Genomic DNA, 12,862 nt, shown 5'->3' with positions numbered 1-12,862 from the left:
TGCATGTGGGGACAGACCACCAGCAAGGGGGTTAGTGGCCTATTGGGTGACACATTTCCTAGGCATGTCCTGCCATCTGCATGAAAATGGCTGGGCCAGAAAAAAACTGTTTTGTTTTACCCTAAAGGAAATTAATTTGGTATCATGCTGCTTCCCAAGGCTGAGGAAGCAGCCAGTAGTGATGGATAAACAAGTGGGTCTGGGAGTCAGATGAAGCTGTTGTTGTTGGCTGCACCAGCAGCAGGGTTTTACAGGGACAACTCTGTGCTCTGCCACAGACCAGGGGAATCCAGGGCATCCGTCCTGAAGCTGTCTTGGATGCAGCCAGGTTTTTTTCCCAGATATGATGCTCTTAATGCCAAGTTGGAAACACCAGAGACAGCCTTGGTGCTGCTGCTTGAGCTCTGTCAGGTGACAGCTACCTATTTTTATAGTAAACTTGAGTTTGGCCTCACAAAATATTTTCAAGCATTACTGTGAGAGCCCAGGACTCATTAGGTGTCACATGTTCCTGATTTGTAGCAAGAGAAATAATAAAACCCTCTCTAACAGTTGCTCTGCCCATGGGATAAAGAGGATTAAGTCTATATTTGTGCCACTGGTCTCATGTTACTCCTGATCCCTCCAGCCCTCAGACAGACACACAGACTTGTTGATTTCATCTTTGCAGCAAGAGCTTTATACAGAAGATGTACATAAGAAAATATACAATTTGATTTCTATATAGGAGGCAGAGGAGTTTTCACCCTCTTAAAGGTCATTTACACTGTTACAGAGGAATAAATAGACATATATTTATATAACTCTTTAGGATTATAAACATAGTTGAATTGCAACTGTGGCATTGTTATAGCTGTGACAATAAACCACAGTCATCCTGGTGTCCTGGTGGATACTCTGGGTGTGAGTGGGAAGGAGAGGAGGGGTGCCTGAGCCAACTGCACCATGCACACCTTCTGGTCTTGGACAGCTTGGTGACCCTACAGACTGGGAGGGAATCAAGTCTTCAGATGGCTCCAGTGCTGGAGGTTCCCAGTACTGCTTCCCTTCAAGGATTTCTGGCCAATTTTGGGAGATTGTTGCCTCAGGGCCACCGGCTCTTGGTTGCTGCTTCACCTGTCCCCTCAGCCCTGGCCTGCAGGGATCCCCTCCATGGGAAGGCAGGGGAGTCTCTTTGCATGGGTTGAGACCAATTTTCTTTATCAAGCAGCTGGGGAAGGGGTGCTCCTGCCTTCCCATTTGCTCCTGCTCCTCTGGAATGGGAGAGACAGCAAGCAGCTGCTTGATCAGGGATGTGGGTTATGTTTCTTCTGGGAGAGATGACTGTGTTTTACTGGCAGGATCTAGCTTAGCTTGTCTTAGTATGGTCATGCATAGTTTAGTTTTAAAAAAGGCCTCTTTTAAAGTACATAGATGTTGGAAAAGATTGAGAAGGTGGATTCCATCCTTGTGATCAGCAGAGAAGCGAAGATTTGGAGGAGGCTGCAGATGTTCAGGTGTGTCAGAAGTGTTTCCTGATAGGTAGGAGAAGTTCAAGGAAGGACTTGGAAGTCAGTAGTTTTCTGATGGTTGAATTGACCCATCACCAGGACAGGCCATACTGGAGCCTGCTAGCACTAAAAAAGAGAGAAGGCCACATCTTTAAGGGGATTTTTCCAGCAGAGCAGTAAACTTGTAACATTTGTCTATTTTTAAATCAGTGGATGAAGCCCATACTTGAAAGTGAAGAGTTTGGAGTCAAGGAGCTGTTACAGCTTCCCACAGCAGAGGAAATGGGTTTGGTCTGTCTCTGAGCTACTCTGCCAACTCTCTGGGTAAGATCCTGAGGATCTTACCCAAAGTGCTGATGGTCAGGGAGCATTTTCTTGACAAAGGAAGGAGACTCAGAGCAAAATTTTCAAGAGTAGTGGACTATTTTGATGCCCTGGTTCTGAAAATCCAGGACAGGTGTAGCTTTAGAAACAACCAAGCAGCTTTTCATCTTAAACGTAGCCAGTGACCCGGTCAGTCCTCACCCCTGAAATACAGACCCCTATATCTGACAGCTGCCTGGCTCTCGAGAGGTGCATGATGAAGTCAGAGGTACTGTCATAAAATTCATACTCACTGTACTGGAGTGGGTTTGTGAACCTGCATTTTGTCACTGACACCTGAATGCACTGAGCTTTATCTTCTGCAAGACTGGAATAAATACTTTCCTATTTCATTAGTGCTTGTAAACCTGTTTGAGGGAGCTGGATGGAAAGTGCTACAGAAAAAAACAGGTATTATTGTCATGATTTTCTTACTCTCACCATGGAGGAGTGAACTGGGATTGAGTTCAGGCAGGGAAAGAAGATTAAGAAGGGTCAGACCTATAATAAACTATGTTTAAGTACTGTGGTTTGAAAAACTGAAGTTTTTCCGTGCTTAGAGCAGAACTTTTCCTGCCCTGTATGGAATGACTGGTATTTTCATCTCTAATCCATAAAACCCTCTGGCTCTACAAGAGAAATAAACACTTTAGAAAGGCACAGAGCAGCTGGCATAATCCCTGAAATTTTGGTCATAAATTTCCCTTCTTCATCTTGTTGTGCATATCCTTAGTGAAGTGGGGATCAAATGGCCATAATATGGCACAATGAGCACCTCTGTTCATAAAATGCAGTGCAGGATCATTGCACTTTCCTTAACAAATGAGCAAAGGTCCCTTTCCTAAAAGCTTACAAAATTGCAGGCTCATTTAAGTCCTCTGGAATCCATACAAACTCCAGGCCTATTTCTGGGACAGGAAAAAGTAAAATGCTTGGGGTGGAGTGATGATGGTTGTGGCTTTTTTGTCCTCTGCAGTCTGAACTTAATCCCCCTGGTAGTTTCCAGCCTTGGAAGGTGTCTGTGTGATTGGTTTTCACAATTGGTGTTTGCTTTGGTAACTGACAGCAAAAGCTCCTTGGTGGAGGGGAAGGCAGCCTGGTCTCTGAATCACCTCCTGGCCCAGGACACCTTACCCAAAAGATATTTGCTGTCTTGAACCTCTGTCCTCTGGGATACTCATCTGAAGGCAACAGCCATTGTTTTTAAATACCTGACTGTCTTGGAGGGAATTGTAGTTGTGGAAAGGGAAGTGCTGGATCAAGAGCTGCTCTTAATGGAAGATATTTACTTTCCTGTGGGCTGGGTAGTCCTGGCCAAGACTTCCCAGCATTGCCCTGCTCTGGATTTCACAGCAGACCTGGAGGACCTTTACAGGGCAAAGGGCTGAGCATCTCCAGTTGGTTAGAAAAGTAAAGCTTGTGTGGTCCCAGCTGAGGGTAAGAGTCGGCTAAATCCACCCTTGTTTTGATATATGGTGTTTATTCTTTTGCATAACAATTACATTTTGACTTGATATGGGGCTTTGCCTAGGTCCTAACCTTTTTGTTAGGACAGGGTGCATGTCACCGTAGTGCCTGAAGCACGATTGACCCTGTTACAGTGCAGGGCTTTTGGGTTTTTCCCTAATGTACAATGATTGCTGCAAAAAGATGAATTTTTTCCCATGTTACAATAGAAGCTCTGAAGGTTTCAGTTATTCTGTGTGTATTTTCAGGATCCTTACTTCTCTGTTTCATATTTATTTACATGTTTTGCCCTTACTTTCTGCCCCAGGCCTGTCTTTAGCCTGATGTTTGTTTCACAGAGGTGACTCCACCCCTGATGCTACAGGGAGGTTGTCTGGGAGCTCATGGAGCCAGAGATGGAGCAGCTCTGAGCAGAGACACCTGTGGCTGGGTGGATGGACACCTGCTATAAACCCTGGTGCCGTTTAAGAACGATGCCACAAAAGGTGCTGGGGGTTCTGGTGTGACTAAAAGGGATCCAGCTTACGTGTTTAATGGCGGCTCCCCTTCCTGGACCTCTTGGTGGGCAGCTTGCAGGAGCGGAGGGCCGGGGTGTCCCTGATGGGCTGTCCCCGGTACTGGGCTGGCGTGGAGCAGCTGTCCTCAGCACGGGTGCGGTTGCCTTTCAGCCACCTGACACAGGGAGAGAGGAAGAGAGGAGCTTAAAAAAGGGACAAAGCACGGACATCAGAGGGCAGGGTGTGGGGAGCAGTGTCCTGGCACAGTTCAGGGGGCCCAGGGGAGCCCGGGGAGCGTGGGGTGTGACGTACTTGCGCAGAGGAGCCAGCTGGCAGTTGCAGTGCCAGGGGTTTCGGGAGATTGTCAGCGTCTCCATTTTGTCAAAAGGGAAGTTTCGGGGCAGCTGGGTGAGCCGGTTGTTCTCCAGGTGCGCGGTTTTCAGCACACTCACACCAGCAAACGCGTTGTCTGCAAACTGAAGCACAAAGGTTTCTGTGAGGAGCGTGGAGCTGGGGATTGGGGACTCCAAAGCTAAAGGCCTCTGTTTCAAACTTTGAGTGTCGTTAGAACAAGGCACTGGGACATGTTGCCTGGAGAAGCTGTGAAAGTGCCATCCCTGGAAAGAATTCAAGGCCAGATTGGACAGGGCTTGGAGCAACCTGGTGTCCTTGCCCATGTCAGGGGGTTTTGGAAAGGGATGATCTTTAATGCATCTTCCCACCCAGGCTATTTTATCATTCAATGAAGTGTGGAGAGAGCAAGAGAAGAAACTGTGAACAGGGAGCTGGCTTGCTGGAAGCTCTGTACACTTGAGAGGCAGCAGGCTGGCGGGCTCATGGGTGATGGAGTCTCCTACAAGGAGAGCTATGTCCCAGATCCATGTGGGATTGTCTTTGCAGCCACATCCCTAAATAAATTGAAGTCTGGCAGCTCTTTTTATTTTTGAGCCATACTTCTCTGTTCTAAATGAAGGTATTTTCTGGTATATTCCTTTCTAAGGCTGGAAATCCTCCCAAGGCCTGTTGCCTTGCCTGTCCTGGAGCGACTGAAGGAGGAATGTTTGTGGCCTCTGAAGGGGCTGTAGACTTTGGCAGTGCCTGGGGGCTCTGAGTGGAAAGTTACACTTGGCATCTGAGCAATGTAGAAATACAGGCAGGTTTCCAGCACCTCAGCCTTTTCCATTTTTTCTCATTTCCAGTGGATTTTTTTTTTTGCAAGGGATGCTGTAAAATTTTTGTTTCCTTGGTTGACAGGGAGGCTTTAAGGTAGAGCCTCCCTTAAGAAAGCTGCCAAAAAGCAAGGGAGGTTGCAGACCTCTCCTCTCTTCCCTGAGGCCTCATCCCTGGCATTTTTCAGCCCATGATTACTCAAGTTGGAAAGTTGTTGAAAGTAAACCCCTCAACAGGAACTTCCCTACAGTGATGGAGTGGAGAGGGGCTCCCTGAAAAAGCACAAAGCTCTTCTTGGCTATGACACCATTTTTACCCCCTCTCAAAGCAGGGTAAAATTTTCTCCAAAGGTTGGAGAGGATATTGGAGAGGATATTCCCAGAGCCTCCCAGTCCCAGGACCTGTGCTCCCATTTCTGAAAAGAGCCTTGCACTTCTCGTGGACCATCAGGGTGTGTTCATGCTCTCTAAGCTGGAAAGCTTGACAGAGTAAAAGCACTATTTTAAGTCATGAACTTTTGTCATCTTCCAAATTAAGCATTGCTGGATGGGATTAGAGCTTAGCTAGGAGGCTCCCAGCTCACTGTAGCTGTTGGACAGTCAGCATTGCTGGCCTTCCTCCAACACTGAGCTGACCTCGGGAGGTTGGACCGTGCTGATAGTGGAGCTGCTCTGAGGGATGCTGGCATGCCATGCAGAGGGGAGGGAGGGTTGGACAGTGGTGTTACTGTCTCAGCTGCCCATTCCTGTCCCAGCTCCATCAGAAGAGTTCACAACTGTTGCTAACAGCTGCCAACCTGCCTGCCAGAGCATGTATTTGGGAGGAAAAGGGTGATTTTTATCCCTTATTTAGATGGAGGAGTACTGCTGTTAAGTTATTTTACACTGGATATGCAGTGTAACAGGGGTGCCTGTCTCATGTTGAGGTACAAGGAGGGTCCTGGCCTGTGCAACACAGCCTTGTGGAGTCTGCTGTGGGTCTGTGATGCTGAGGTGGAATGGGAGCTCTGTGCTGGGGCCTGAGGGCTGCCCTTCCTTTTGCTCAAATGTAATTTAGGCTGGAGTAGAATTGCATGGCTTTATACTTGATCAGCTCAAAAATCTTGCAGCCATGCAGGGAAGACCTAAGGACAGTGTGTTTGTGAAGGAGAAAGAGCTGCAGTCAAGATGCTGGCAGCACTTAGAGCATTTGGTGGTGATTTCCTGGATCGTGTGCCTCTGTGATTAGATGTCTCTTAGCAGTGCAGAGTTCACATGTGGGCTGTTTGGGTATGAGGCCTTTGAGGATTTGAAGGGAAAATCAAATTGAGCTGGAAGTTTTGTATTTGCAAGCCCTAAAGCTGCAGAAGCCACCCCTATTAGTGCTGATCCCATAAACTGATGTCCTGTTGGGCTGCTGGGGAGCAAAGGAGGCACTGGCTGAACAAGAGCCTTTTAAGTTCCTGTCCACAGGTGGTAACTGTAAAAAAATAAAGTCCTTTTTGCTGGCTAGAATTGTTAGCCATTGTTTTTTGGCCAAACCAAGGATGCTTGTTTCCCTGGAACACCCCAGAGTCTAATTTTTTCAACATATAACTTGGGACTCTGATATCTCTAGCTGGTACAGCATTATGCTGCAATATTTGACTGAAAGTGCCTTAGAACTGAGTCTACAGAAGTGCAGTCACAGCACATCTAAGGTCTTGCCTAGTAAAGTCAATTGATCCTTTTCAAGTGTTAAGTTTGCTCAGTCCCATACTGGAGAGGTTAATGCTCATAGTGGACAAGGGCTTAAATACTGAAGTATTACTGAACAGGTTTAATTGGTGTTGTTCTGTACCTGGACAAGCTGTAATTCCAGGTTTTGAGCTTTTTGGGATGCTATATCCCTTTGAAAGCTCTGGTTTGATGCATTTCTTGTAGCTTTCATGTGATCTGCTCATCCCTGTGAGACTGAGATGTGAAGAAATTCTCTTTTACATCACATCTTCCTGAATGTGCTGGGTGTTGTTTTGCCATGCAGTCCCAGCCTGCTTCACCTGGATGCTCTTTGGGCTTCCTGGCAAAGCATCATCCCAGGGAGAGCTGTCCTGTTGTGCCTGCAGCTTTCCAGCCATGGGGGATTCACCCAGGACATCAGGCTGCATCAGGATGCTGTGCTGGGTTCTGCAGCTCTGCCTGGCTTTTCAAAGGTCCCAACACAAGTGATTCCCTGAGTGTGATGCTCCATGGATCCTGCTTTCTCACAGAAAAAGGAGGGGTTTGTTTTGCCCTTCAGGATACCTGAATGTCCCTCCTCCCCTCCAGTGAGAACAGGGCTCCTTTGTAAGATGTTGGGAGAGTTCCTTTTGAGAGAGCATCAATAAACAAACCTTTCTTTGTAACGTGTTGGGTTGGGAGGCAGCAGGGAGGTGAAGGTCTGTGCCCCTACCTGTCTGCAAGGCAGGGGTAAGAAACCAGGACTATTCACAGCCCATCCAAGGAGTCTCACCCTCCCGACCTACAGCAGGTTCTTGGGCTGAGCAAAGGAGGCAGAGTTCAGCTCTGCAAGGTGGAAGTGCCCTCCACTGCAAGGGACATGCTCACCTCTCATCCCTCACCTTGTTCATGGGAGTATGGAAGGTTGTTAACTGTCCTGGAGCATCCCAGATACCTTTCTCAGTGTCTGGTGTCACATCCAGCTTGGGAGGGAATGCACTGCCTTGCATCCATCCAGAGGGCTTAATCAGCTCCAGATAATTTGGTTTTGTATAAATAACAGAGGGGAGAGGTGTGCTCTCTCATCTCTCACTTTAGCCACATCAGGATGCTGTCAGTGCCTTGCTGCCTGCAGAGCCTGCAGACCTGTGTCTCCCCTCTCCTCTGCAAGGGAGGGACAGCAAACCAAGGGCTTTGTAAAGGGGAAGAAAACCTAGCCTCCTGTTTCTGATCTGGAGCAACTGGAGAGAAAAAGGACTCACCTTCTTCAGTTTCATGTTGTCCAGGTGGAGCTTCTGCAGGTATCGCCCGAAGGATTGGAAGGCGTTGTCAGGGATGACCTCAATTGGGTTATGAGAAAATTTCAGTTCCTCCAGCACTCTCAGCTTACTCATTGCATTCACAGGGTAGCTGCTCAGCTGGTTCTTGTCCAGGTGGAGGACAGCGAGGTTTTCTACATCCTCCATGGCCCCAGGCTGGAGGCTGGTGAGGGAGTTGTCAGAGAGGAAGAGCCAGCGCAGATCTTTAGCCCCATTGAAGACCCCTGGTTTCAGCTCACGGATTTTATTGCTGCCCAAGTGCAGGATGAAGAGGTTGACAAGAGGGGAGAGAAGCCCTTTTGATAGGTCTGGGATCTTGTTCTTGTCCAGGTACAGGTAGGTGAGATCAGAGAGATCATCGAAGGCTCCTGGCTTTATGACACTGATTTGGTTGTCGGTGAGATAGAGGTAGACCAGGCTCTTGAGGCCCCGGAAGGCTCCGCTGGAGATCTCCTTGATCCGAGAGCTCTGGAGGTGCAGGGACACCAGCTTCTTCATGTCACGGAAGCCGTTGGTCGGCAGGATGGGGAAGTTGTTCTTCTGCAGGTTGAGAAGCCGTGTCTGCTCAGGCACTTTGGGGATCTTCTTCAGCCCCACGTTGTCGCAGATGACGTGCTGCAGGTCTCCGCCGTGGCAGTGGCAGCTGGGGGGACATGCCTGCGTGGTGGAGACAAGACACACCAGCAGGCTGAGGACACCGAGGAGGAAGCCTGACCCAGTCATGGTCAGATCTGGAATTAAGTGTGGTGGGAAGAGAAGCAGGAGAAAGAGAGTGATGGGTGGGGGGGAGAGAGAGAGAGAGAGAGAGAGAGAGAGAGAGAGAGAGAGAAACTGAGTTTGCAGCATACTGAACACAGCCCTATTTATAATGTTATTAAAAAGCAAAATCCCTTCCCACAAACCACAGGCAGCAGCCAGTTGGAAACAACTGGCTTTGGGAACTTACTGTGAGCTTAACCCCTTGGCACCAGGCAGGAGTGTCCATGGTGCTGCCTGGCCCTGCTGCTGAGCAATGTGCAGAGGTCGTTTTCATCTCTGGAGGAAAATGGGAGGCAAATACTCAGGAAGAACCAATGCAGACCTGCTCTGTAGAGAACCTCCCTGGTCCCTGCTGAGCTGAGCAGGGCCCAGATTCATCTGCAGAGGGGAAAACAGCCTGTTTTGGTTGAACAGCATATCAGGGAGCACTGCTAAGCTCCACAGCCACCTCTTGCTGGAGCTTCCAGCAGGCTGCAGGGTTCTGTTTAGCCCCAGGTGGTTTGAGGAGAAGGACCTGGTCCTGTTCTCACAGAGGAAGGTTCCTGGTGGGGGATGGAGTGCCTTTTTTCACTGATTTAAAAGGAGTTTGCCTAACCAGGGATTGGAGAGCTATGGGGTCGTGCCAAAGGCCAGCAGCACTGCAGTGGCTCTTGCAATGCAAGATTTTGGTTGAGCACTTCCAGATCTAGGCTGCACTGAAGAGCTGGCCAAGAAAGGAAGTCTGAATTTCTACTGTGTCTTTTCCTATGGACAGTTGAGGATAACATGGTCATGGTCAGGACACCTGGTGGCCTTCCAACAAGGGGTGGGGCAGCATCAGAACCTGCAGGGAGGTGGTGGGACATGGGCTGGTGGATATGAAATGCCAGGCAGTGCTGTAGAGGTAGGTGGCAATGCCGGTGGCTCTCAAGGCAGAGCTGTGGAAAGGGAAAAGCATTGGCATTGCTGAAGGGATGGAGAGGTAGCAAAGCAAAACAATCACTGCTGGAGCTGGGAGTGGCATCTGCCTTGGCTCCTGCCTTAGGGTAGCGGTGGCAAAGGTGCATTAATACCACAAGGGAGGTCCCCTGCTCTCCTAATAAAGAAGGCTAAAGCGAAGCTGTTAAAAGCCCAGTGCCTGCTTCTGTGAGTGTGAAGAGAGAGATCCAGGGGTTGTGGGGTGGGGTTTGGAACTGGAACATTTTGAACTGATTTCCAGCCAGTTCCTGGCTGCAGCAAGCAGCTGAGAGGCGAGCACATAACTGTGAGCTTGTTGAGATTTCTGCTTCTGAGGCTGGCTGCAGAGCCCCAGCGGAGCCTGTGCAGAGGCGAGACGGGCTCAAGAAAGGGAGGAAATCCAAGGGCTGACTTAGGACACAGACTGGCTTATTCATGAAGATTTCTGGATTTTTCCATTGTTGCAGTGAGGAATCAGCTGGCGCCGCCGAGTGTGCTCCGGACCGTGTTATGCAAACGGCCTGGCAGCCCTGCTCTGGTCAGCAGCTGTCAGTCTGAGCAGTGTTTGCACTGCAGCACTAATTTAGGGCAGAAAATAGGCTTCTGGGGTTCTGGTGAGCCTGTGGCTGAACAGTGATGTCATGGTGCAAACAAGGCCATGTCAGGATTTCAGTGTTTGTCAGCCCTGGGGTGTGATGCCCTGACATGGAGCAGCTCACCTCAGCACCAAGAGCTTCTCACTCTGGAGAGATGCTGTGACCTTGAGAGCTCCAGGCTCCTGCTGGAGGGACCTCCTGGTTACTGCAGGATTTAAAACTCTTTGACCAAAACAATGGTATTTTGGCTTATGCCTGGTTCAGTAGGCACCACAATGGTCATGCACATGCTTTTCTCTCTAGAAAAGCTCTTTGAGTGCCTTGGTCATGACCTTTGAGACAGAGAAACAGGAGATACAACCTTCTGTGTTTTCCTTCTTTGCTTCTTCAGTGTGCTGGTCCATGATTCTGAGTGTGCCCCTGAGTGTGCACTGCTCATAAAGCTCAGCCAGGGAGCTGGGTGAATGATTGGAAAAGAAAAAAAATCACCTTTAAAGCATCATCTTCTATCTACTAATAGATTTTATTTTTCTCTCTGAGCAGGTTCAATCACTTCAGTTTTTACTGAATAATTTCATCATTTGATGAACTATTCCTGCACTTATGTTATTCTGTGCAGGAGCAACTGGTGGGTGATATTTAAAACCCTGCCTGTTTTTGCTGGGCACTGAATCTGTGCTCCTTCCCTGAGAGTCTGGTACTTGAATTTCCCATCCCCTTGCAAAAAAAAAAAAAAATCACCTAAGAGCTTATTGCTTCTGCAGAGATTCCAGCCAGTGTGGCTTAGGGTGGAGCAAAAAATTGGTGAGGGTCTTGCAAACCCCATCCATAAATACATTCTACCCATGTGTATTTCTGGAACAAGACCCTTTTCAAATATTAAATTGCTCAAACCTCAAACCTCATTCTCTTTCTTCCTCTCAGGATGAAATTCCCATTTCTTCCATCCTTTATTGCTTTTCTGGCTGAGACTGCAGATCTGGGGTACAGGGACACTCTCTCCCTGCAGGAATGTGTGTGCTGTGGCTGTGAGACCTGTTGCTTCCTTGTGAAACTGCTGGGATGCAGCTGCCACAATGCTGGTGTGAGGTGGGAAGCTGTCCCTGCTCCAGGACTCCCCCCAGTCCTGAACCTGGAGTAGAGTTTAGGTGGATGCCGGGTTATTATCGGAGCCACAGTGGAGTGGCAAGAGGGAAAAGGTGTCTGATCCTCAGCTCCATTTCTCTAGACACAAATGGTGAATAAAAAGAATTCTTTCCTTTAGTATTTTTTGATTTCCATGCCTTGGCAAGCACATTCATGTGATGGGAGCTGTTTGGCATCTGCCACAGCTGGCACTTCTCCCCGGGCTCCTGCTGTTTTGAGCTGCTCACTAGACAGCTCTGCCCTTCCCACACCAGGATTTGCAGCCCTCAACTGGCCAGAAAATGTCCAGCCATCCTCAAAACCTGCCTGGATCCTACTCGTGGGTGGATCTGCAGGTGACAATGGAGCAGTGTGGGTGTCCCTGTGCTGCAGTCACAGGGAGCTGGGTCCTGGCCAACTCCTACCTCACACATCCCCTCCTGGGACCAGCACTGCAAGGACATTGCAGAAGAGGCAGGATTAGCCCACCACCTTCTCTTCCTTAACTGATTAACAGTTCTGCAAACATTCCTGGTGATTTGCAGATGCTGGACTTCCTCCTCTCCTCCTCAGAGGCGTTGTCAGCTAAGCAAATCAATGCAATTTTTGAAGCAGTACAAATACAGATTTAGGGTGCTTTTGATTTAGGTCTGAACCGGTTTGCTACAATATTGGAGATGGTCTTTACCATGTTTAATATTTATTTTTATAAGTATGAACAGTTCTGGCATATCAAGGCAGCTCCATAGTTAAAATAGTCCATTACTCTTTTAAGCCTGATTCTGTATCTTTTAGGGGCTCCAGATCTGTGACAGTACAGACTTAACAATCACCTTCTTGGAGTGGCATCACTGTAGCTGACCTTGGGGTGCAGTTCTCCTCATTTTGGCTGAAGGTGAGGGCTCAGGGAGCTTCTGGGGCTGTCCTGGAGTGCCCCAGCTCTTGTGGAGCTGAGCCCCTGGCACTAGGTGCTGGGTTGGGAGCAGGGTGGGAAAAGTTGCAAGTTCTGCAGTGTCCCATGGATTTGTCCCAAGGGAAGAGTAAACTCCAGGCAGTGCACTCAAGGAGCAGTGGTGGGTGGGCAAAGGGGAGTCCCAGAGGCTTTCCTGGATTTCCCTCTCTTCCAGGCAGCCCCTATCCCAGCAGTAGCATCCAGAGCTCTGAGTTTAGACCTGAATTGCCCTTTTTATTTTAAATTCTTGAAGGGTCACCATCAGTGCAGTCTAGGGGCTGTTTGTTGGGCTGGAGGAGGTGATGGTGGGCTCACCTCCTGCCTTCTGATGGTTTTCTTCCACTGTAGCATGGCCTCCACCCATTGATCTGTTGCCAGTTTGGCTCCCCATTGATGTCCACCCACCCTTCCCTTCTGCCAATTCCAGCAGCTGCTGGATGAGGTTCTTGGCCTCTCCTGTGAAGCTCACCCAGCCCTTACAGCTTCTCCTAGCCCTGCAAGGCACCAGATGT

The 12,862-nt window shown here is 48.8% G+C and overlaps 2 protein-coding genes across 5 annotated transcripts in view; one reads left to right on the top strand and one right to left on the bottom strand.

Annotated features, from left to right (window-relative positions):
- The window catches only part of ACSF2 (acyl-CoA synthetase family member 2), a 35,896-nt gene that overhangs the window by 15,566 nt on the left and 7,468 nt on the right, over positions 1 to 12,862 (top strand). The gene's annotated exons all lie outside the window — the stretch shown is intronic.
- CHAD (chondroadherin) lies at positions 662 to 12,187 on the bottom strand. The gene is made up of 4 exons (XM_015645656.2): positions 7,926 to 12,187; positions 4,130 to 4,293; positions 3,847 to 3,992; positions 662 to 1,616 (listed from the first exon to the last, which is right to left on the bottom strand). The coding sequence occupies exons 1-3, from the start codon at positions 8,826 to 8,828 to the stop codon at positions 3,851 to 3,853; spliced, it is 1,209 nt and encodes a 402-aa protein (XP_015501142.1). The 5' UTR covers positions 8,829 to 12,187; the 3' UTR covers positions 662 to 1,616; positions 3,847 to 3,850.

Source organism: Parus major, chromosome 18 (assembly GCF_001522545.3).
Source record: "Parus major isolate Abel chromosome 18, Parus_major1.1, whole genome shotgun sequence".
NCBI lineage: Eukaryota > Metazoa > Chordata > Aves > Passeriformes > Paridae > Parus > Parus major.
Note: the sequence above shows the minus strand (reverse complement) of the source record. Positions and strands in the feature narration are given on the sequence as shown.